Raw genomic sequence first — 24,370 nt, forward strand, 5'->3', positions numbered from 1 at the left:
AAAACTGTTTTTGTCTATCACTTTTAAAATACAAAGTTAATATAACAGTGGAATTGCAATCAGCTAACAGGTAGCTGATAATAGATTGCAGCTCTGATCTCCTGGGTCTACTTTTTTCTTTTGGCTAGGTTTGTGAGGTTTCAGCTTGTGAACTGAACTTCTATCTGAATGCATGGTTGCAATCTCAGTTTGTAAATTGTTTATAAGCTTTTAATATGTCTGAGGTTGCATCATGCGATTCTTTGTTTTAATCAATTGATGCAAGATATGTCTTACCCTTTTGCTTTGGTCTTTTCCAGATCTCAGCCACAGTGGTCTGGGAACTCATTATGAAAATTCCCACTGGGGACAGCCCCCCTTTAGAAGTGAACCAAACAGCATCTGGGATAAAGTGATAATAGACGGAAGTGACAAAGAGGCTTGGCCTTCCATTTCTGGAAACGAGACTGAAACTGCCTCAGAATGCACAGACACTGACTCTGCCTCAAACTGTGGCTCAGATAATAGTAGCATGGCTACAGGGAGTGCACCAGGCAACTTCAATGGACAAAACAAAAATTGCAATAATGGTGGTAATGGAGCACTTGTCCAAAGCAGTTCAAACCAGAGTGCCATTGGAGGCGGAGCAAATGGTGGAAATGGAAATTCATCCAGGGTGTGGGCTGTTGCCCCAGGGTCTGCCCCTGGTGTAGGTCACTGCTCTGCTACCAGTGGAAGTGGAAAGATGGATAGTATTGTAAGTGTAAATCCAAACTGTTGGGGCACTTCTACATCTACTGCTGGCATTAACCTGAATCTTAATCCCAATGCCAATCCAGCTGCTTGGCCTGTAGTTGGGCAGGAAATTCAAGGAATTGTAGGAGGAGGAAACACTTCAAATATTTGTAGTCCAAGTAATCCCATTGATCAGAATTATAGCAACCCTAATAATGGTCCGACAGGTACATTGAATACCTGGGGAAATTTGCTGCAGCAGGAGAGCACAGATACACAGACGTCCACTTCACAGAATGTGTCTTTCAGCATACAACCTCAGAACCTTAACACTGATGGACCAAATAACACTAACCCCATAAACTCTTCACCAAACCCTATCAATGCAATGCAAGCAAATGGACTGCCTAACGCTGCTGTACCAGGAGGCTGGGCAATGACAGTAGGTATGGGTGCAGTAAACCCATCCCATCTTCAAAACCTTCCTGGTGGCAGCGGGTCATCTGCAGTTTCTCAGCTCAGTGGACGTAATGGCGAAGGAATGAACAATCCCTCGTGCAACTCGGTGTGGGGAGTGCCACATGCTAATCCTACAACCACCAACAGTAACTCTGCATTTAGTCAGGGGAATGGAGACACTGTGAATTCTGCATTAAGTTTAAGTGCTAAACAAACATTAGCAAACAATTCCAATAGTGCTGTACAAAAGGATGTTGGAAGCAATGCTTGGGACTCTGGTCCCCCTACCAGCCCCAGGGTACTGCCGTGGACAAGGGCTGGTACCATTGGGGGCTTGCACTCTGGTCCCAATAGCATTGGAGCTTGGGGTAACACACCATCCAACAGGAACACTACTAATGGTGTAAATGGAGAATGGGGCAAACTCCCTAACCAGCATTCCAGTAATGAAGCAAATGGCAATGGGAAAGGATCATGTGGATGGGAGGGTCTTTGTGTTAATAGCCAAACTCCTGTTTTGCAGCAAGGTAATGAACAAATAAACTCTTTGGCCAAACCTTCTGAATCAGGTACCACTGGTAGTGAGGGGAGTAATGAAAGTGGTGGTAGCCATCATGAAGGAAACAGCGGAAGAAGTGGAGGAAGGCATGGTAGTAGCCGAAGAAAGACTGATAAAGGGATAATTGAGCAGCAAGGGCTGGTCCAGAGTGTTATGTCAAAGCCAGATCATGATCCTAGAGTCTTGAGTAATTCTGGATGGGGACAGACACCAGTGAAGCAGAACATTTCCTGGGAAATTCAAGAATCCCCTAGGTCTGAGCGAAAAAATGACAATGGAACGGAGGCCTGGGGGTCAGCTGCTGCCCAGTCTTCAAACTCAGGGGGGAGAAGTGATGGGTCCAGCATGAGCAGTACTAATACCTCTTTAGTATCTGGGTGGGGAAATCCTCCACCAACAGTCATGTCTAATAACACAGGATGGGGAGACAAAGTGTCTAGTAGCCAAGGGGGATGGGGGGATTCTACTAATTCTTCTGCTGCTGCTGCTGCCAAAAGTGGCCATGCTTGGGGTGGGGTTTCTAATCAGGAGGAGAAGCCACCAACTTGGGCAGACTCTCAGAAATCCAAATCTCAAAATTGGGGTGAAGGACAGAAAAGCAACCAAGGCTGGACATCAGGTGGAGCTGGAGTAGCAGGCAGTGGTGGAGGAGGGGGAGATTGGACTGATACTGCTGTAGGACCTTTAGGTGAGGGGAAAAAAAGTGGATCTAGTTGGGATAATGAAAACAACCGTACTGGACCTAATTGGAATGAGATGACCAGATCACAGACTAGTGGATGGGGTAATGGTACCAACAGTAAGCCAAGTCCAAATACAGGTTGGGGAGAGCCTTCAAAGTCAAGTACACCACAGACCTGGGGAAATAAACTTCAGGATAATAATCTCAGCAGCTGGGGAGGAGCTGCTTCTGTTAAACAGTCTAATTCGGGTTGGGTTGGTGGACCTTTGCCTACAAAACAGAAGGACAGTGAACCCACTGGCTGGGAGGAACCTTCCCCACCATCTATTCGCCGCAAAATAGAGATTGATGATGGTACCTCAGCTTGGGGAGACCCAACCAATTATAAGAAGACTGTAAACATGTGGGATAGAAACAATCCTGTGAATCAAAGCAGTAACAACACCGTGGCTGAACAGCAACCACCTCAGCCTCATCAGTCAAGTGCCACGCAAAACCGGTCTCCACTACTCGGTCCAGGTAGGAATCATTAACCTTTCAATTTTCTTTTCGAAACATGATACTTAAGTTGACTTATATGATGGAAGTTTCATGTTTTTATGAAGTTCTGGAAACATAACTGAAATTTGCCTTAATTCCAGACACTGAAAGAAGAAATGCAGGATGCACAGTGTGTCCATTTAAGTTATGGCCTATATGCTTACATATGGAATACTAAAGTAATTTTGCCCCCACCTTAATGCCTTTCAAGCCCTACTCCATATCTTTTTTTTCTGTTTGGCAAAGAGGGAAGGCTAGTGACTTGTTCCAATTGCTTTCTGTTCAGTAATCAACCAGTTGCAGATGTACTGGGGCAGCCCAAGTTGACTCCTCTGACTGGCATGCAGTCAGCATTTTTTTAAAAATATTCATTCTCAGGATGTGGGCCAGCATTTATTGCCCATCACTAGTTGCCCTTGAGAAAGTGGTGATGAGCTGCCTTCTTGAACTGCTGCAGTCTATGTGGTTAGGTACATCCACAGTGCTGTTAGGGAGTTCCAGGATTTTGACCCAGTGATGGTGAAGGAACGGCAATAAAGTTCCAAGTCAGGATGGTGAGTGACTTGGAGGGGAACTTGCAGGTGACGGTGTTCCCATCTATCTGCTGCCTTTGTCCTTCTAGATGGTAGTGGTCGTGGGTTTGGAAGGTGCCGTTGAAGGAGCCTTGTTGAATTCCTGCAGTGCACCTTGTAGATGGTACATACTGCCACTGTACGTTGGTGGTGGAGGGAGTGAATGTATGTGGACGTGGTGCCAGTCAAGTGGGCTGTTTTGTCCTGGACAGTGTCAAGCTTCTTGAGTGTTGTGCGAGCTGCGCTCATCCAGACAAATGGGGAGTATTTCATCAGACTCGTGACTTGTGCCTTGTAGATGGTGGGCAGGCTTTGGGGAGTCTATATACAATGTATTGGGGATAATTTTATGAATTGTTCTCCCAGCATGGAGTTTTAGACATTGGACCTGCACCTCCGGTGAATTATTTCCATTAATTAATTAATCCCCCTTAAATTGTGGGGAACAGGCACTGGAATTCTGAATTAAGTTCCAACTAGTAAAGCACTACACCAGAGCATACAAATGTAAAAGTACACCTAATCCTAATTTCACTATGGCTGTGTTATTGCTGCAATACATAGATAATTGAGTGCTAATATGAGGTATGTGTACAGTATCCTTCAAACATAGCTATGTGCTTCCTTTACCTCAAGACTACCCACTCTGAAAGAAACTATCTGATTGCAGTCAGTTTGGGCTGCTTGTTTGATTACAGAACAGAAAGCATCTGGAATAATAACCTGAACTTTGGTATAAAGGGTATAATTTCAAAGTATGTACATGACACAAAGCTAAAATGTAGTGGATAGTGAGGAGGATTGTAGCAGTCTCAGGAGAACATAGGTAGACTGGTGTAATAGGTAGGCAAATGGCAGATGAAATTTAATGCCAAATGTGAAGTGGTTCATTTGGGTAAGAATAATGAAGAGAAGCAATATACTTACAATATACAATTTTAAAAGAGGTGGAGGAACAGAAAGACTTGGGTGTATGTACATAAGTCTTTGAAAGTAGCAGAATAATTTGAGACTGCTGTTAATGCATGTGGGATCTTTTGTCTTCATAAATAGAGGCGAAGAGTACAAAAGCAAGGAAGTTATGCTCAGCCTTTAACAATCACTGGTTAGGTACCACTGGTGTGTTGTGGCAAATTCTGGGCATCATACTTCACGTAGGATGTCAAGGCCTCAAAGTGGATGCAAAGGTGATTCACTCGAATGGCACCAAGGATGGAGTATTTCGATGATGTGGATAGACCAGAAAAAGTACTGCCATTTCTGTTGAGCAAAGATTATTAAGTGAAATTTGGTAGAGGCATTTGAAGTCATGAGTTTTGATGGAGCAAAGAAATAATAACTGTTTGCAGTGACAGAAGGATTAATAACAGAGGAAAGAAAATTAAAGTAATTACCAAAAGAACCATCTGAATTTTGATCTAGAATGCTCTGCCTGAAAGGGTGCAGTTTCAATAATAACTTATGAAGGGAATAGGATAAATACATATTTGTAAGGAGAAAATTTAGAGTTCTGGGGAGAAGAAAGCAGGCAAGTGGAACTAATTAAATAGCTGCAAGGGCATGATGGACCAAGTAGACCCCTTCTATGCTGTATCTTTATACTTCAAAGTCAATTGCCTTGGGGCAACGCATTACAGAGGACAATTTAAATGGCACCATTTGTTGAGTTTTTGGCTTTAGGATAGAAAAAGCACAAATATTAGATGGCTTCTGGCCAGCAGACCACTGATATGCAAACTGATTGAGATGGGAAAAGAAAAAAGTTTAACAGTGGTTCTGCCAAAAAATCTTCATACTTGGCACACTGTATCTAGATTGGTGACATTCAAACCAGGACCAGCATTTCTTGCAAGCCTCCCATTCTTGAACCAATTTTTCCAAAAGAAATTAAGTTTAGCACTGGGGCTGCTCCACACCACCAAGCTACCTGTGTAGAAACAAGGGTTTCTGCTTTGCAGCAATGCAAAAGTGATAGTATGGCCTGGATTCTCACCGAGCTAGGATGACTTGGGAGCCCTTTAAAAATGACAGGCATGTCCAGATTGTGGAATTCTTGATGCCATTTCCAGGCTGTCTGATTTTCAGGAGTGCCTTTGAAGGGCGCGGGCAAGTTCCTGTCAAAAGCCTGCATCCATCACTCCCGACTTGGTCAGCAGCATTATGGAAATAGGCATGTCCTACTCCTCTTCAATTTGCATGCGGTTGGTGTCAATGCATCAGTAATCATATTGCATGGCAATTACCTTGTTAAAGATAATTGCTGGTTAAAAGAGGTGATGGGCATTGGTTCTCCCATCTAAACAGTATAAACAGATACAGCTGATCCACTCTGTGGAAGATGCTATGAAGTCTGTAGCATAGAGAAGCTGTCTTCAGAATTTACCAGCTTGAAGTAAAAAACCCAGCTTTGGATTCATTCTTCTACCACAAGCACTTATTGTGAGTAACATGGTATCAGAGGATGAACCTTAAGCTTTGATGGTTGATTGCTGTGTATGAGTTATTGGAAGCATATGAAGCTTGGACAATCTTTGATACATTTAGGAAATCCAATGATCAGTCCATGGAAGAATACATCATGGATTTTGATAAATGGTACAGGAAGCTACAGAGATTTGAATTTGAAATTCCGGAGTCTGTATTGGCATTTAAGTTACCGGACTGTGCTCGCATTTCCCATGTTGATAGTCTTTTAGAGCTAGCAGGCTCAATTCTGGGGTAAAGACCCTCTCCTAGATCAAATGCCTGCTGCCCTAAAAAAAGAAATTCTGGGGAAATGGTCATTCCCAGCCACTCTCTTAGCAAGTATGAACAACAATGCCGTGAAACAAAGGATGAAGGATTCTATGGTGGCTGAATTTTGAGGTTGACCAAATATTGGACCAAGATTCCAATACAAAGACAGGGTTAATGACAGGAGGTTTGGAAACAGTTGTGACCCTAGCCAATTTGAGAGTCAGTGCAAAAAGTGCATCGGGGATGGTGAATGTAGGCGCTTAAACCCAAGAAATGCATGGGGAATGGTTAATTGGTGTTTTCGGTGTGATTCCCAGCATCATTACATGATGAATTGCCCATAGCAAAAGAATCGTGTTTTTGAAGTGACCCTCGAGACGGATTCTTCTGAGGTTGAAAATGATGATGGTGACTGCCATGATGGAATTGTATTGTTCATTGAAAGTTTAAATCCAGTGATGAGTATCTTGAAGGTTGATGCCTTCAACTGTGCAGTTCTGGACAGTGGTTGCACTTCTACAGTGTGTGGCATGGACTGGCTTAACTGCTATCTGGGATGTCTTAATGAGGCAGACCAGTGGAAGGTCAAAGATTATAAAAGCTCTACCTGCTTCATGTTAAGAGATGATAACATGTTAATATCCTACAAAAGGGTGTCCCTCCCTTGTAAGATAACAGGGATAAGTCTCTTTATCAGTACTGATGTTGTTTCTAGTGAGATACTGTTGTTAAGTCAATCTGCGATGTGAAAGGCTCAGATGATGCTAGATTTGAAGAATGATAGAGCGGCCGTGTTCAGAAAAAAATGCGGATCTACATTTTACTCGGTCAGTCCTTTACTGCCTGCCACAAAGGAAGCCCGAGCTTTCTCATCAAGAAGTTCATGAAGTTTTGTTAATTGCTGGGAATAAGAATTTGGTGGACAAAAAATTATTTGGAAGTTACATACAGTTTACCCATCCGACACTACAGAAACTGAAGGCTCTACTTTGAGATGCAGGAGTGGTTGTTAAGGATAAGATGACCTTAGTGAGCAAATTACTGCTTGATGTGAAATTTGCCTTGAATATCACAAGACACTATGTCCTGTTGTGAGCTTGCCACTAGCCAGGGAGTTTAACGATGCGGTGGCAATGGACTTAAAAGTTTGGGAAAAGGATAAAACTACTTTTTACTACACTTTATAGATATGGCAACCAGATTTAGCCTATCCACTGTAATACATAGTAAAGACAAAGGGACCATTGTCAATAAGGCCTTGGAGAAATGGGTAGGAACAGGATTAGGAACACCAACGAAGTTCCAGACACACAATGGTGGGCAATTCACCAATGAGGAATTTTGAGATATGTGCAAAAATTTGAGCATCATAGTTCTGCACACTGCAGCTAAGAGCCCGTTTATAAATGGTCTTTGCAAAAGAAACCATGCAGTAATAGATTACATGTTACATAAAATATTGGCTGATCAACCAGATTACAAACAGCCAGCATGGGCAGTGCATGCAAAGAATTCTTTGCAAATGGTTGGGGGGGTATAATCCGTACCAGTTGATGTACAGAAGAAATCCAGAGTTGCCTTCAGTGTTATCAGATGCTCCCCCTGCTCTGGAAGGGACTAGCATTAGCTTCACTTTTTCTGCTCATCTGAACGCTTTGCATGCAGGCAGAAAAGCTTTCATTAAAGTTGAGGTTTTGGAGAAAATCTGGTGAGTCCTATGGCACCTCATAAGACTGTCGAGATTATAGTTTAGACAAGAAGGCATGGCATATTACAAAAGGGAAAGCCAGGGAAAGCCAGAAAGAGTAGAAAGGATCTGGTAAGGTAATAGGGAGTGATGGAAAAGTGTTAATTGTGCAACACAGCAATCAAACTGTTAGGGTACATTCTTTGAGGAAGATTGGTACTTACCTTCACAGGTTCTGAACGGGACATAGAAAGTGAGGAGGCACCATGCACTTCACATAAACACACACTGGGCATTTATGAGGAGCAGACTAAGCCGGATACAGGGCCAACTAATGATGAACAAAGTAACACTGAGGTACAGGATAATACTATTTATCCAGAAGGGCAACTACTCAAAGTAGGAGCAAAGGTAATGTACTTGCTAGAAGTGTGTGGAGGGATGCCAGCATCAAAGTCTTGGAGAGCAGAAAAGGCCACTGGTAAATACAAACATTGGTTAAATGTGCAGGATGAAAGACAGGAGACAAGACCTATGGATTGGCAAACTGAGGTAAAGATGTGGAAACCCAGAAAGCGCAGTATGAGTTCTGACAGTGGACCAGAAAGTGGTCTTGACCCCAGAAAAAAATCACGGACATGTGAACAGGGCTCCGCTCACATTGGAGAAAGACTATACCGTAGTAGTCCAGAAAAAAGAGGAATGTGAGTAGAGGCCATAGTTTAACAAGAGGAGTAGAGAGCAAGCTAGGAATGTCAATAGAAGTAGAAGCCCTTATGTCAGAGGTTTTAATGGCTGCTAATAAGTTGGAGAAAAAGCTGATAAAGTAAGCCAAACAGGGAGAGTTAGAAGGAATTTGGGGTATATACGGATTTGCCAAACAGGGGACAGCCAGCCTTTTCTCACAGATGGATCTGTACAGTAAAGGTACTCCCAGATGGCATAAAATATGAAGCTAAAGAGAGATTAGTAGCCTGAGGCTTTGAAGAAAAACTCAGGGGTCAGGGTGGACTTGCCTACTGCGGGGCAGATGAGTTTGAAGATTTTTTTGTTAACTATGTTGATATCATATTCCTGGGAGTGCAAATCGATTGACATAAAGGATGCGTTTTATAAGGGGAGAAGTTTCAAAGGGAAATTTTGATTGAAACCTTCCAAAGAGGCCACTGATGTAGAAGGAAAGCTGTAGAAATTGAACAATTGTGTTTATGGATTGAATGATGCGTCAAGTTAGTTAAAATGGGTGATGGGCATTGGTTCTCCCATTTAAACAGTATAAATAAATACAGCTGGAACATTGTGTAATCTAAGGCAAACACATCTGCGATAAGTGTTTGCGGCTCGAGAAGCTTCGGCTCAGTCACTGATCTGATGGCCAAGCTGCAGACACTGCGATATATCAGGGAGGGGGAAGGTTACCTGGACACTTGTACCAGGAGGCGGTCACACCCCTTAGGGTAAGGTCTTCTGATTTGGTCAGGGGCAGGAGGGTGTGACTGTTAGTGAGGCAGGTAAGGGGACCTAGAGGGCAAGAATGCAGGAACCTCAGCCTTTGCAATTGTCTGACAGGTTTGACGTTCTTTCAGCTTGTTGGTATGAGAGTTGGGGTTGCAGGATGGGCTGCCCATGGTACTGTGGTACATGAAACCACTCAAGTGGTGAGACCAAAAAGGAATGTAGTGGTGGTAGGGGACGATATAATGAGAGGGATTTACACTGTTCTCTGCAGCAAACAGCAAAAGTCCAGAAGGCTGCTGCCTGCCCGTTACAGCGTTTGGGACATCTGCTCATGGCTGAAGAGGAACTTGAAGTGGGAGGGGGAGGATTTGGTCGTCGTGGTCCATGTAGGTACCAACGACACAGGCAGGACGAGATAAGAGGTTCTTAATAGCCAGAATGAGGAGTTAGGCACCAAATTAATAAGCGCAACCTCAGAGATGGTAATCTCTGGATTATTACCTGAGCCATGTCCAAATTGACACAGGGCAAATGAGACTAGAGAAATTAATGCATGGTTCAAAGACTGGTGTGAGAGAAGTGGGTTCTGGTTCGTGGGGCATTGACACCAGTACTGGAAAAAGTTGGGGCTGTACCGTTGGGACGGTCTACACCTGAACTGTGCCAAGACCAGTGTTCTCAAGCCACATAACTAGGAAAGTAGTGTTTTAAGCTAAATAATGGGGACAAGGGATGCAATTTGGCAAGATGTGGTAAATCAAAGAGTAGGGGTAAGAGAGAGACACTAAAATGGTAAATGATAAACAGACTGTGACAGGAAGGTTATAGAGAGTACAAATCTAGGAGTAAATGAGCAGATAATGCTGGAGGTTACAAAGATAATGAAAGGACAGAACTAAAGGCCCTCTATCCGAATGCATGTAACATTCGAAACAAAACAGATGAACTGAGAGCGCAAATATAAATAACTACGATCTGATAGCTATTACAGAGACATGGCTTCAGGGTGACATAGATTGGGACCTGAATATTGAAGGGTACATGACATTAAGGAAGGACAGGAAGCTAGGAAAAGGTTGAGGGGTGTGTCTCTTGAGTAATGATGGTATTAACGCAACAGAAAGGGATGGCCTAAGCCCAGGAAACCAGGATGTAGAAGCAGTTCAGGCAGAGATGAGAAATGATAAAGGCACAAAGTCACTTGTGGGAATGGTGTACTGGCCTCCTAACAGCAATCACTTGGTAGGGCAGAGTATTAAGGAAGAAATAATAGGAGCGTGTCGGAAAGGCAATATTCATGGGGGATTTTAATCTACGTAGACTGGAAAAATTAGATGGGCAAAGGTAGCCCTAGATGAGGAGTTTATAGAATATTTTTGGGATAGTTTCTTAGAGCAGCACGTTCTGGAGCCAACCAGAGAGCAAACTGGACCTGGCATTGTGAAACGAGATAGGATTAATGAACGACCTCATAAGGAAGATGCTCCCTCGGTAGCAGCAATCATAATATGATTGAATTTTACCGTCAGTTTGAGGGAGAGAAGAGTGGTCCAAGACTAGTGCTTTACACTTAAGGGCAATTATGAGGGCCTGAAAGCAGAGCTAGCTAAAGTGAACTGGCAAATTAGTTAAGGGATAGATCAATAGGGATACAGTGGCAGACATTTAGAGATATTTCAAAATACTGTAATGAGGCTAAGACCTTGCACTATATTTTTATGAAGTACATGTATAGTATGTATGTGTATGTATATCATCATAGCTAATTTCTAAAAGTTTAAAACTTGACAACTTTTAGAAATGGCTGAAGCCATGTCTGGCTGTGGCTATTTGGCAGTGTCACAAACTTGCAGCTCATTATCTCTGAAGAGCCCTGTGGGCTGCAGAGACCAAATTCAAGGGGGAATGTACAAAGGCTATCTGCATTTCAGAACCCAGGCTAGCCAACCAGAGTCTACTAGCCTACTAGGACAAAGCTCTGTAACCTTCCAACCATTAAAAGTTTGAAAGGAACATTAACAATCTAAGGAGTATACACCCTTCACCAAAGCCAAAGTGGAGAGGTGGATGTCGTGTGACATGGCCCCCTAACTGGGAGAGCACTTATTCTGTCTTGCTGTATTGCAAAGCAGTCTGCCTTCTTCCATCTGCCAAGCAGCAGCACAGAAAAGGGGCTCTGTCCAAGCTTGAATGCCTGTCCCCCATTTACACTGTTTCTAATGAATTTCTGAACATCTAGACTATGGTCTACAAGACTAATTTGTCTCTGTGTGCCTATTTCATCATGGAAGTCATTTTAACTGGAAAGATGAATTATCCAGCATTTTTCAGCCTGCCAACCTCTGTGAAGGAATACTCCGTTGGACTTTGATTCTGGGTTCATGTGAAAAGATAATTCTTTACTCTGTGGTTCTTGCCCTGTAAATCTTTCTCTGTCTGTCCCTCGTTTATTGTAAGAATGCAGTTTATTGTAAGAATGCAGTTACTAGGAAAGTGGTACTGAGCAAATTATTGGAGCTGTGGGCTGACACGCCTCCAGGTTCTGATGGGCTTTATCCTAGGGTCTTAAAAGAAGTGGCCAGTGAGATAGTTGATGCATTGGTTTCAATTTTCCAAAATTCCCCAGATTGCAAAATAGCAAATGTAACTCCCTTCTTCAAAAAGGGAGGGAGAATGAAAGCAGGAAATGACGGGCTAGTTAGTTTAATTTCTGTCATCGGGAAAATGTTAGAAGCTAAGAAGTTATAGCAGGGCAGTTAGATAAATTCAAGGTAATCAGACAGACAACATGGTTTTGTGAGGGGGAAACCAATTTATTGGAGTTCTTTGAAAGAGTCATGTGTTGTGGATAAAGGGGAGCCAGTGGATGTACTGTACTTACATTTCCAGAAGGCATTTGATAAGGCACCACATCAAAGGTTATTGTGGAAAATAAAGCTCATGGTGTAGTTGGTAACATATTGGCATTGATAGAAAATTTGGCTCTAACAGGAAACAGAATAGACATAAATGGATTATTTTCTAGTTGGCAACATGTAACGAGTGGTGTGCCACAGGGCTCACTGCTGGTGCCTCAACTTTTTACAATTTATATCAATGACTTGGGTGTAGGGACCGAAGGTATGGTTGCTAAATTTGCTGATGCTACAAAGATAGGAAAGTAAGTTGTGAAGAAGACATAAGGAGGCTACAAAGAGATAATGTGGGAGAATGAAATTGTCCCTTTTGGCAGGAAGAATAAAAAAGAAGCATATTATCTAAATGGTGAGAGATGGCAGAGCTCTGAGATGGAGGAGGATCTGGGTGTCCTGCATAAATTGCAAAAGGTTAGCATGCAGGTACAGCAAGTAATTAAGAAAGCTAGTAGAATGTTTTTGTTTATTGCGAAGGAAATTGAATACAAAAGTAGAGAGGCTAAGCTTCAGTTCTACATGGCATTGATGAGGCCACATCTGTAGTACTGTATACAGCATTGGTCTCCTTATTTAAGGAAGGATGTAAATGCATTGGAAGCAGTACAGGGAAGGTTTACTAGATTAATACCTGGAATGGGAGGGTTATGTTAAGAGGAAATGTTGGACAGGCTAGGCTTGTATCTGTTGGAGTTTAGAAGAGTAAGAGGTGACTTGACTGAAACATACAAGATCCTGAGGGGTCTTAGGGTGGATATGGAAAGGATGTTTCCTCTTGTGGGAGAATCTAGAACTTGAGGTCACTGTTTAAATTTTTAAAAACCCTTCATTTTAATCATTGGATGTGGGTGTCGCTGGCTAGGCCAACATTTACTGCCCATTCCTAATTGCCCTCGAAGGAGGTGGTGAGCTGCCTTCTTGAACCACTGCAGTGTCTGTGGTATAGCTATACCCACCCTGCTGTTAGGGAGAGTGTTCCAGGATTTTTATCTAGTGACAGTGAAGGAACGGCGATATATTTTTAAGTCAGGATAATGAGTGGTTTGCAGGGGAGCTTCCAGTTGGTGGTGTTCCCATGTGTCTGCTGCCCCCCTCCTTATAGATGGTAGTGGCCGTGGGTTTGGAAGTTGGTGTCTGAGGAGGCTTGGTTAGTTCCTACAGTGCATCATGTAGACACTGCCATTGTGTCGGTAGTGGAGGGAATGAATGTTTGCTGAAGGGGTGTCAATCAAGTGGCTTCTTTGTCCTGGATGGTGTCAAGCTTCTTGAGTGTTGTTAGAGCTGCACTCATCCAGTCAAGTGGGGAGTATTCCATCACATCCTGACGTGCCTTGTACATAGTGGACAGGCTTTGGAGAGTCAGGAGGTGAGTTACTCGCTGCAGGATTCCTAACCTCTGACCTACTGTTGTAGCCACATTATTTATATGGCTAGTCCAATTCAGTTTTAATAGTTACCCCCAGGATGTTGATAGTGGGAAATTCAGTGATGGTAATGCCATTGAATGTCAAGGCGCGATGACTAGACACTCTCTTGTTGGAGATGGTCGTTGCCTGGGTCGTCCATTTAAGCCAGTGATTAAAACGTTTTTTGTGTTGTAAGCCTTTGGAACTCTCTTCCTCAAAAGTGGTGGAAGCAGAGTCTTTGAATATTTTTAAGGCAAAACTACATAGATTCTTGATGAGCAAGGAGGCAAAAAGTTACGAAGTGTAGGTGGAATTATGGATTTGGGGTTACAATCAGATCAGCCATGATCTTATTGAATGGCAGAGCAGGCTCGAGGGCCTGAGTGGCCTATTCCTGCTCCTAATTTGTTTGTTTTATAATTTAAATGGTCTGGATGATTAACATTATTTGGCTGGTAGTGAAATGACTTTTTCAACGTAAGAGAAAGTTATGAAGATTTACCATTTTAAAAAGTTTTTTACACATCCTATTGTCATTATAGGATTCATTGGTTCTAGACAGTGTATAGTGGGTCAGTGGGCATGGAAATACGATGGCTTGGCATAGGGGGCATGAGGGGTGAGCAAGGGGCAAGAGTGAGTGTTGAGCTTGAGGACTGGGGGGCTTCTGCATTTTTATTTTAACTGGGACAAAGCCCCACAGCACCGAGGTGGACCCTGTAAATAGCCTGCCTTGGCACCCAGCAGCCCCTGTAGCTGCCTCTGCACTTTTTCCCAGTCAGCTGGCCCGACTCCCCAACCCACACCCAAACTGGCAACGAAGATCCCACCTTTGCGGGCACTTTCTCCTGAGGAGGGTGGGCCGAGCCTGGAATTTTCCCAACTCCTTTCTGCCTCGAGAATAAAAGTCCAGGCCTCTATCCCTAAGGAGGGAGGGAACGGTGGTGCATCTGTTAACTCCTCATGCCCCCTCTGCCAAGCTATGCCATGTTTTCCCAGAGCTTATTGTTTACACGTGCAGTGGGAATGTGATATGAGTATATTGTGGGAACTTGATGCATGAGCTTTGCTGCTCAATTTGTCATCAATATTGATGAACTGTATATTTTTCATTTTCTTGGGGCTTTTTTCTTCAAAGAGCAGTTATTTGATTTTAATGTTGAAGGTTAATTTCTGTAAGGAAACGTGTTTAAATGTATGCAAGAAAACTGGAACAATTACCCCTCTTACCCCCTGCGACTTTATTAACGATTTCAAAATATTTGAGTCGTTACTGTGTCCTAGAGATACATATGTACGTATTACAAAATAAAATTGGTGATTAGTTGATTTGGAGATATGAGTCCTGATGTCAAAAACGAACTTACAGTTATAGGTTACAGATTGCATTTTTAGACAAATGTCCTAGTATAGTTCATATTTTAGGTGTTGTTGAAAAAAGACATCTCTAAGCTTTTTGCCTTGCACTCATCAGGACCCTTCACAAGAATACCAATATAAGTGGAAAGCAACAGTTTATACTATGGTATGCCATGGCAACGCCTCTACCAATCAGAATCCACTTGCCAACCAATCAGTACTCTCTTCACATACATTATAAATTGTTGTTTTCCCTATGTATTGGTATTCTTGTGAAGTGTCCTGATGAGTGCAAGATGGGAAACTTAGACTTGTCTTGTTTTTCAGCAATACTCAAGTTCTGTACTACCAAATTACTATTAGTTAATATTTTAATAAAATGAGAAATGTAGGCCATTGATATTTTTCTGGCTTACAAGAATACTAATCAAAGTAATAGATGAAAATATTTTAGATGTTATAAAGGACAGTTTGCAAGTACTATTAATTTCCTTTATCAAGCTAGTATGTTTAGCAATTTAGGTGATTGTAAATCTGGAGTTAGGATTTGTTTATACATTTCTGCTTATTTTATCCTTTATTTTCTTAATTCTGTTATATTTTTGAGCATTTGCTTCTGAAGCTTGATTGGCAATATAGATTTGTCAGCAAGCCTCAACCAAATTCAGTTTTGCACCAAAGGTGACTCTTGGTCACAATAACTTCACTATAACTGCCCTACCATGTCTGTCGTTGTGCTTTCTTTTTCCCCACCTACTTTTATAATCTGACAAAAGGTCCTCAGCAAAACTATAAATTCAAACATTGAATCATTTTTATAAGTGGAAATCAAGATTGCGTAGGAAATGATTAATCCCTGTAAAATCAGCCTGTAATGCAACTGAAAATATGCAATGGTATTCTCATTTATGCCAGCACATTTTTGTGTGCTTGGCTACTATGTTTATTCTGCATTATTCTTGCCTAATTGTGTTTCATTAATCCAAATAGTGAATTTTTAAAATATGGAATACAATTGAGGCCATCAAATGAGCTAATGTAAGCAAGTCTCCAAGTCCCTTCAGTACGTACAGCATATTTTCTAAATTATGCTTCTACATGATTTGCATGGGGCATAGAGTTTAGCCTACATTAAGCGATGATGGGATGTCTGTATACTTTCTAGCTTGGATGCAGGTTTATGTAAATCTATTTTATGTAGATGCTTTTTTTTGAAGAAGTGTAGCACTTGTGCATATTTTTTTAAATGATGGCTCAGTTGTATATGATCATATCATTGATTGGAGAAAATGTTGTAATGTGTAGTGTGTATTGTATCACTAAAGTTTGAGAATAATTGGCTTTTACTATTAATATGCATAAATTAATACTTATTAAAACCCTTTTGTGCATTGTGCTATTTAAATTGTATTAAGGTTATATTAATAGTAAAGGTTATACTAATGAAGCAATGGATTTCAAAATGTAGTTCCCTAAAATTATTTCAAGTGAAGATTGTTAGGCTAGCCTTCTTAAAACAATTAACAATTAATGATTTAGTTGGTTGGTCACTTTATAGAATGAAAGATAAAATAATTTCATTATTAAAATGTAATTCCAATGACAATGCAGTAACGTATGCTACAGTCCTTACGAATTTCTGATGCTTTCTGTCTATGATTAACAAGTAGCGTGTTAATGTTAGCTATTTGCATATTATTTACTCGGTTACTGCACACACCAATCTAGATTCCTGCACTTATTGCCAATTCTGAAGAAAGCAATGTCAATGAAGGCAGAACATGTTTCCTGAATTAGAGTTCAGATTACCATTTTCCCTGTAAATAATTGTACATTTTTAAAAAGTGTTTACTTTTATCAATGTAAAACAACTACGCATTTTGAAAATTGATTTTAAGTCCATTTTCAATGAAGCTATTTTAATTAAATGTATTAAAATCATTTTAAATGTTAAAGTTGGGGTAAACTTGTTAAGCTAATGGGCCTCTAAAAATGACAATATTAAGGATATGATTTTGTTATAACAACCTGTTCTACAATACCTCAAATAAAATCATTTTTTGCTGAATATGACATCATTAAGGTTTAAAATATAAGGACAATTTCTGCATTGTGGAATGGTGACTACCATACAAAACTGCAACCAAGATAAATAAGGTGTTGTCGTTGTTTCCTTATTTTAAATGGCATATCATAAACTATAAAAGTTCATGGATTAGCTAAAAGCTAATACTGAACGTTCACTGCAGAGATGAACTACTTTTACTATTGTAAAAACAAAATACTGCAGATACTGGAACCTGAAATAAAAACAGAAAATGCTGGAAAAACTCAGGCCTGACAGCATCTGTGGAGAGAGAAGAAAGGTCGTGTGGACTCCAAACGTTAACCCTGTTTCTCTCTCCACAGATGCTGTCAGACCTGATGAGTTTCTCCAGTACTTTTTGTTTTTACTTTTACTATTGGTTCAAGTACCAATAGTAAGCATTTTATTGTACCGAGGTATGCATTTTCTCTTGTAGTAGAATGAAATTTTGTTCATTTGCAGTGTGATATTTCATAATGACATTGTGCTTTTATCTTTCAAAAAGAAAGGTCTTACTGAAAATCTAGTGTAAATGATCTGGGCATCCCTGTTTCAAGGGCAGAATTTAAGGAAAGTAACCTAAAGAAATAGGACTTCTCATTCTGATTTGCGTAAAGTGATATTTTTGAATAAAGATTAGGTGCCCCCTTTGCAGTGTTCAATTGTTCTGTGTTTGATTTGTCTGTTTACTACTGATGCACACTGTGCTTGATTTCGCTGCGACTGGGTGTGGACTCAGAAAAGTAAACAAAGTGTAGAAGTTGCTAGAAGCTAGAGCTAGAAACATGGAGCAGTCATGTTAAAGCACTGTGGGGGGGGGGGGGGGCGATAGGGGAACCTGTGTGTGTCATCTTTATAAAGCTCCAAGATATAAAATATATAATGCTCGAGTTGGCTGAGTTCAGTTGATACGTTTCCTTTAAATTCTAGCTTTATTCACAATTGTTTACTTATAACTGAATCATTTAACAATATTGTGTTGCACTCCTTTCACAGATTTTTTTGGTTGACTCTAAAATATAGACTAAATGTGAGCAGCCTCCTTTATCTGGCTGATTTCAGGGATATTCATGATTCATTTAGCATAAAGTGTTTTAGTCTGGATGTCAGCTGTGGGGCAGGACTTTAAGACATTAACTGAAAGGACTGACCCTTTCAAAGTGACTTCCATGGAAACTTGATCAAGTACTAGATAGTTAAACTTTTGAAAGACTTGTGTTACTGTAAAGTATAATTGTGGTTTAATTTTAAAAACAACAAACTAGTTTGAGCAAACATAAAAAATGAAAAGAAAATGTTAAGGTCAGTGCAGTAAGAAAGGAATGACTAATCTACAGTAAAATAAATACTGAGCAAACTTGGATCAGTTGAACATCTCTGATTTAAAATGAGGTAGACTAAGTGCCAAGGAGTGCAAAAAAAAATCGCAAAATGGAGGTATTCATATTTAAATAAATCCTTTGCCCCCTGGTGGTTACTTGGTGTTTGTTTGAATGTGCTATAGTGAAATGTGCTCATTTTGTTTAACATGAATGTCTACATTGTGAATTTAAGAAATCAGAAATACATGATTTAAATTCATAGTTGAATGTAAACAATATTTAAAAAAATTAATTTGATTCCCTAGTCTTCAAATCTGAATATATCTTTTCTTGCATTCAGTATACTGCAATTCTGTTGTGTACTAACATTTAAAATGCAGTACAACTGCACAGAACATTAAGTTTTTGGAATGTTAACATTAATGGACATCCATTTTCTTCAGATACTCTAGAGTTAACTCTAACTTGGGTTCACTTCCATTTGGGCACAATTTAATGTAGTGCATTTGGGAGAAAGCTATTTGGCTAACACTATTCTGGACAGTATTAGTTTGAAAATTGGCTACAGTACTAATGCATTATTAAAATCCTACACTTCAACTGAAAAATCATTTAGACCAATTATGATATGGATTTGTACCATGGTAAGAAGTTACATATCCTTTCAAATTATACATAAGTACACACTCAAGCCTCCTCCTATCTTCTTTTCTAAATCTACCATTACAACCATCTATTCCCTTCTCCCTTGAATGCTTGTCTAGCTTCCTCTTAAACACATCTATCTTATTCACCCCAATCACTTCAGTGGTAGCGAGTTCCACATCTTTACCACTCTTTGGGTAAAGAACTTTCATATATGATACATTTACATATATATTAGGGACAAACACATAGAGCTCTATTAAATGGAGTAATATTTTTATTTGCTATGGTGTTTTCAACTTGAAACTCTTCATATGTTTGGTCTGTTAATGTCAATTATTCCTGTCAGAGATGTGATGGATAATTGAGAAAAGTCTTAATTTAAAATATGCATTATAGTGCAGCCATGATTTTGGATCTTTGGCAAGGGTGCAATTCATACTTAACCTTCAAACTTCAAATTTGACTAGAATATTGCTGTGGTTTAGAAGGTTTATTTGTATGGACAGGTTGCATAAAATTGGCTTGCATTCCCTTGCGTATAGAAGACTGACTAATGATCTGATCAGTGTGTTTAAACTGTTGGAAGTATTTGAGAAACTACTTCCTCTGCTGGGGGAATCTAGAATGAGGGCACCACGTTAATATTAGAGCTAAACCGTTTAGGAGCGAAATTAGGAAGTACTATTTCACGCAAGAGTGCAGCCCCACCAGGACTGGATCCTGGGACAATTAGAGCTTCCAAGAGTGAGATTGATTGATTTTAATTAGGTAAGGGGATCAAGAGAAATGGAGTTAAGTAGCATAAGTAGAATTGAGGTACAGATCAATCATGATCTAATTGAATGACGGAGTAACTCGAGGGGCTGAATGATCTTTTCCCCTTGTTATATTGTTAAACTGCATTTCCCCCTCCAGAAAGCAAGTTAACTTAATCAATGCATACTGCCAACTAGATGAGAATTACCAAGGCAACAAGAAAAATTAAAAGTCAACCACAACTGTATCTTTGAATATACATTTGTTCTGACATTTGAGAATATATAAATAGGGGGCAAACCGAGGCACAATACACAAAAAAGATGCAAAACTGCCCTGATGCCATGGATTTAAGTGGTTCCAAACCAGATCTTCAACTTCATCACCTTCAGCTACCTTAGCTAAAGATGCTGAATCATCAGACTAACCAACGTTTTCACATGTTTTAACTAAATATTCAATTAATTGGATGTTTATGTTGTCAGGGATGCATTGAGTTCATCATAGCCGTATAACTTTAATTCCATAATCAGAAATCAAATGGGAAAATGTTTTGACTATGTGGGGTCTATTTGGATTAATAAGATAAGGGCTTTAATATTTTCCCAGGCTGGGGAGAAACACTGAGTGTTCCTACAAAGACTGAGAACTCTTGGGGTGAGCCACCACCTCCATCTACCACGGTTGATAATGGGACTTCAGCATGGGGCAAACCTCCCAACGGCAGTTCAGGTTGGGGAGATAATACTGCGGAGTCGACGGGGAATTTTGGAAGAGGGAATGCTCCAGCTGCTGTCCCGGCAATGTGCAAACCAGGTAACAAAATATGGGAAGCATATTTTTTTTGTTTGAATATATTGATTGCTGTGGTCAGGTACTTAAATGATTTTGCACTAACTTTTAACGCTTCATCAAAATAAAATTGCTGAGGAGCATTTTGGTGATGTTTCTCGATGAGGGCAGTAGGTTCTGACAATATTGAAATAATCCATAATTGTGGCTTGTGAAATGAATATCACAAAAAGTAGCCAACTTTTGTGTATTACAATAGGTTGTTCTATGCTATATCCTACAAGGCTTTCATTAATAGGAGTAAACTAAAATGTAAAAATTGCCAATATAATTAAAAACGCCAAAATCCAGATACTGACTTGAACTTGGTGAGATGAATTCAGGTGTCCACTGTTCTCCACAGAAAATATTCTTCAGCCTCTTTTATGAATCAGCTGAGTTTATAAAATAGCCATTTTTAATTTAAGTACCTTTCAATCCTAGTTGACATTATGATTCTTTTAATCAGTTATCATGGTTCTGAGGACTTCATTTTTTTATTCTAGGTGAGAAAGATGTTAAATATACAAGTTTTATAAAAAGTAATGTTGCTATAGATAAAGATGTCCATGATTTGATAATGCATCCCAATATGAGAGAGACAACATCTGATCATTATTAACATGATTATTGAAACATTGGTAAGAAATTTCCCTTCGGCAAGCGGAGGTGGGGCCCACTGCTGACGTGTAATGACGTCGGGCAGAACTCCCGACATCACCCTGTGTCATTTGCATTTTCAGGTAGGCGGAGGCGCAGCAGAGTCAGCCACCGACCTGTCAACGGCCTATTGAGGTCATTCAAAAATCAATTAAGCTCATTAGTGGACCCGCCCGTCCAACCTTAAGGTTGGCGGGCAGGTCAGGAGCGCTGGCGGCCACCTGAAAAAGCATGAAACCTCATCCAGAGACGGGATGAGGTTTCATTGTGGAATCAAAAAATTAATAGACACTTTTAATTAACGTTATGTCCAAGCCCCAACTCCATGTGACATTGTCACATGAGGGGACATGGATGGTGAATGAATTTTCACTGCAGTAACTTTTTTTTTACTTTGGGAACCGATCTCCCTGAGGCAGAACTTAGTCTCAGGGAGATCGAGCGCTCCCAATCGGAGGGCCTCTTGCTCGTCTCTCCCCCACCCGCCCCCCCCGAACTGGGGGAAAATTTTCCCCATTGTAGCAAATTTCACAAAAATATACTTGGGAATAAATTAGATCAACAAGAAAAATATAATTGGAAGCAGAATGGTTTTGATGTGCAGTGTGCAGAATATTTCATTGGGTCTTGAATTTTTGAATGCTTGATTTGAAACATTCCAGTAGAAATAGAAACAAAACATTACTATAAGTTTCATTTAGTATTAAGTACAACCATTTAACTGGTGAACAGCACAGAAAATTTCAACACTCAAAACCTATTATTTTATGCATTTTATTTTCACTCATTTGAGTGTTATTATGCCTGTATACACTTGGTTTTCATGGAGAAGGGAATATGATACTGGGAAAACAAGAGACAACTGAATTTGTGTTTTTAAGAATAGCCTAACAAAATACTTCAGCTAAGTTTTTAAAATACAGGGTATAGATCCAAGCAGGTTGTTCAACTTGGACTTTGAACACAAAGGAGTAGGGGGCACAAGAGCAACCTTAACAAACTTCAAGTGAATTTAGAAAGCAATCTTTTCTCAGATTTGTGGACATGTATAGAATGGACTCCCAGTAAAGCTATGTCAATTAACACTTCAACTAAATATAGTTTTCTAAGAACTAGAATTCAAGGTTGCAAGGATAACTGGTGATCAAGTACTATAACCAATGCAACCAATCAAGAATTAACCATATAAAATGTAAGGTTGAAAGGGTTGCAACTATATCACTGGATATAGTTGAAAAGGGATGGATTTTTTCAACTTCCTCTCCGGGTGTGGATAGCATGACGCTGGTGAAGCTGTATTTATTTTTCTCTATCCCAATTATCCTTTGGGCCACCTTCAATCTTGATCGGCTTTCTTTCTGTTTGAGGGTGTTATGAATCAGACAAGTGCATTGTCTTAACAATGCACTTAAAACATAGTATGATTAGAGTAAGTCAACATGGTTTTACTAAAGGGAAATCCTGTGTTTCAAATTTACTAGTTTTTTGGTGATGTAATGAGTAGGTTCGCTAAAGGGGAACCAGCAGATATAGTACAGCTGGATTTCCAAAAGACATTTGATGATAGGGTGCCACACAAAAGGTTAACATACAAAATGAGGGTTCATGGAGTTAGGGGTTATATATTAGCCTGGAAAGGGGATTGATTAACTGATGATAAAGCTCTGTTTATGCCCACTTTGTTTTCTAAGTTGACAGGCAGTGAATTGTGGAGTGCTAAAAGCATCAGTGCTGGGCCTCAGTTATTTGCAATCTATTTTAATTTAGATGAAGATACAGAGAGTAATATACCTAAGTTTGCTGATGATACCAAACTTGGTGGAAAGGTAAGCTTTGTAGAGGACACAGGCGTCAAAGAGAAAAAGACAGGTTAGGTGAGTGAATGACATGATGGCAAATGGAGCATAACATATGGAAATGTGAAGTTATTCACTTTGGCCATAAGAATAAAAAAGCAGAATTTTCTTTTTTTAAAGGCATCAAACTTGTAAGTGTCTTGTAAGAGACTTGAATGTGCTGGTACAAGGAATGCAGAAGGTAGCATGCTGGTGCAGCAAGCAATTAGGAAGGCAAATGGCTTGTTGGCCTTTATTGCAAGGGAATTGGAGCACATGAATAAAGAAATCTTGCTACAGTTGTACAGGGTTTTGATGAGACTGCGTTTGGAGTACAGTGTGCAGTTTTGGCTGCCGCAAAAAGGATATCTTTGCATTATAATGAAGGTTTACTAAATTGGTCCCTGGGATGAGGGGGTTTTCTTTTGATGAGAGGCTGTGTAAATTGGGCTTATATTCTTTGCAGTTTGGAAGAATAAGAGGTGATCTCATTGCAACCTACAAGATTCTGAAGGAGGTTGATAGGGCAGATACTGAAAGATTGTTTCTGTTGGTCAGGGGATCTAAAACATTGGGGCATAGTCTCAGGATAAGGACTGAGATGAGAAACTTCTTCACTTGAAGGATTGTGAACCTTTGGAATTCTGTACTCCAAGGGTTGTAGATGCTCCACCATTGAATACATTTAAGGCTGGGTTATAAAATTTTTGGGGTTTCAGGGAATTAGGGGACAGGTGGGAAAATGGAGTTGAAGCCCATGATCGTATTGAATGGCAGAGCAGGCTCAATGGGCCATGTGGTCTACACCCCCTATTTCTTATGTTCTTAACATGTGCGATTAGCAGTATGTGTAGGTCAGACAGAGACCATTAGACGTAGGAGCGGAAGTAGGCCATTCGGCCCAGTTGAGTCTGCTCCACCACTCAACAGATCATGGCTGATCTAATGATCCTCAACTCCCCTTTTCCCCATAACCCTTGACTCCCTTACTGATTAAAAATCTTTCTATCTCAGCCTTGAATATACTTAACGACCCAGCCTCTACAGCCCTCTGCAGTAAAGAATTCCACAGATTCATTACCTTCTGAGAGAAGAAATTCCTCCTTATCTCTGTCTCAAATGGGCCACCCCTTACTCTAAGATTATGC

General features: G+C 40.3%; 1 protein-coding gene across 9 annotated transcripts in view; it reads left to right on the top strand.

Annotated features, from left to right (window-relative positions):
• The window catches only part of LOC121293617 (trinucleotide repeat-containing gene 6C protein-like), a 229,758-nt gene that overhangs the window by 154,012 nt on the left and 51,376 nt on the right, over positions 1-24,370 (top strand). For 8 of the 9 annotated variants that reach the window (XM_041216744.1, XM_041216747.1, XM_041216740.1 and 5 more), the window contains 2 exons: positions 300-2,933; positions 20,506-20,712. In XM_041216744.1, the coding sequence (XP_041072678.1) occupies positions 300-2,933; positions 20,506-20,712 (2,841 nt within the window). The remainder of the gene's footprint in view (positions 1-299; positions 2,934-20,505; positions 20,713-24,370) is intronic. The other variant, XM_041216746.1, reaches the window with a different exon arrangement.

Source organism: Carcharodon carcharias, chromosome 22 (assembly GCF_017639515.1).
Source record: "Carcharodon carcharias isolate sCarCar2 chromosome 22, sCarCar2.pri, whole genome shotgun sequence".
Lineage (NCBI taxonomy): Eukaryota > Metazoa > Chordata > Chondrichthyes > Lamniformes > Lamnidae > Carcharodon > Carcharodon carcharias.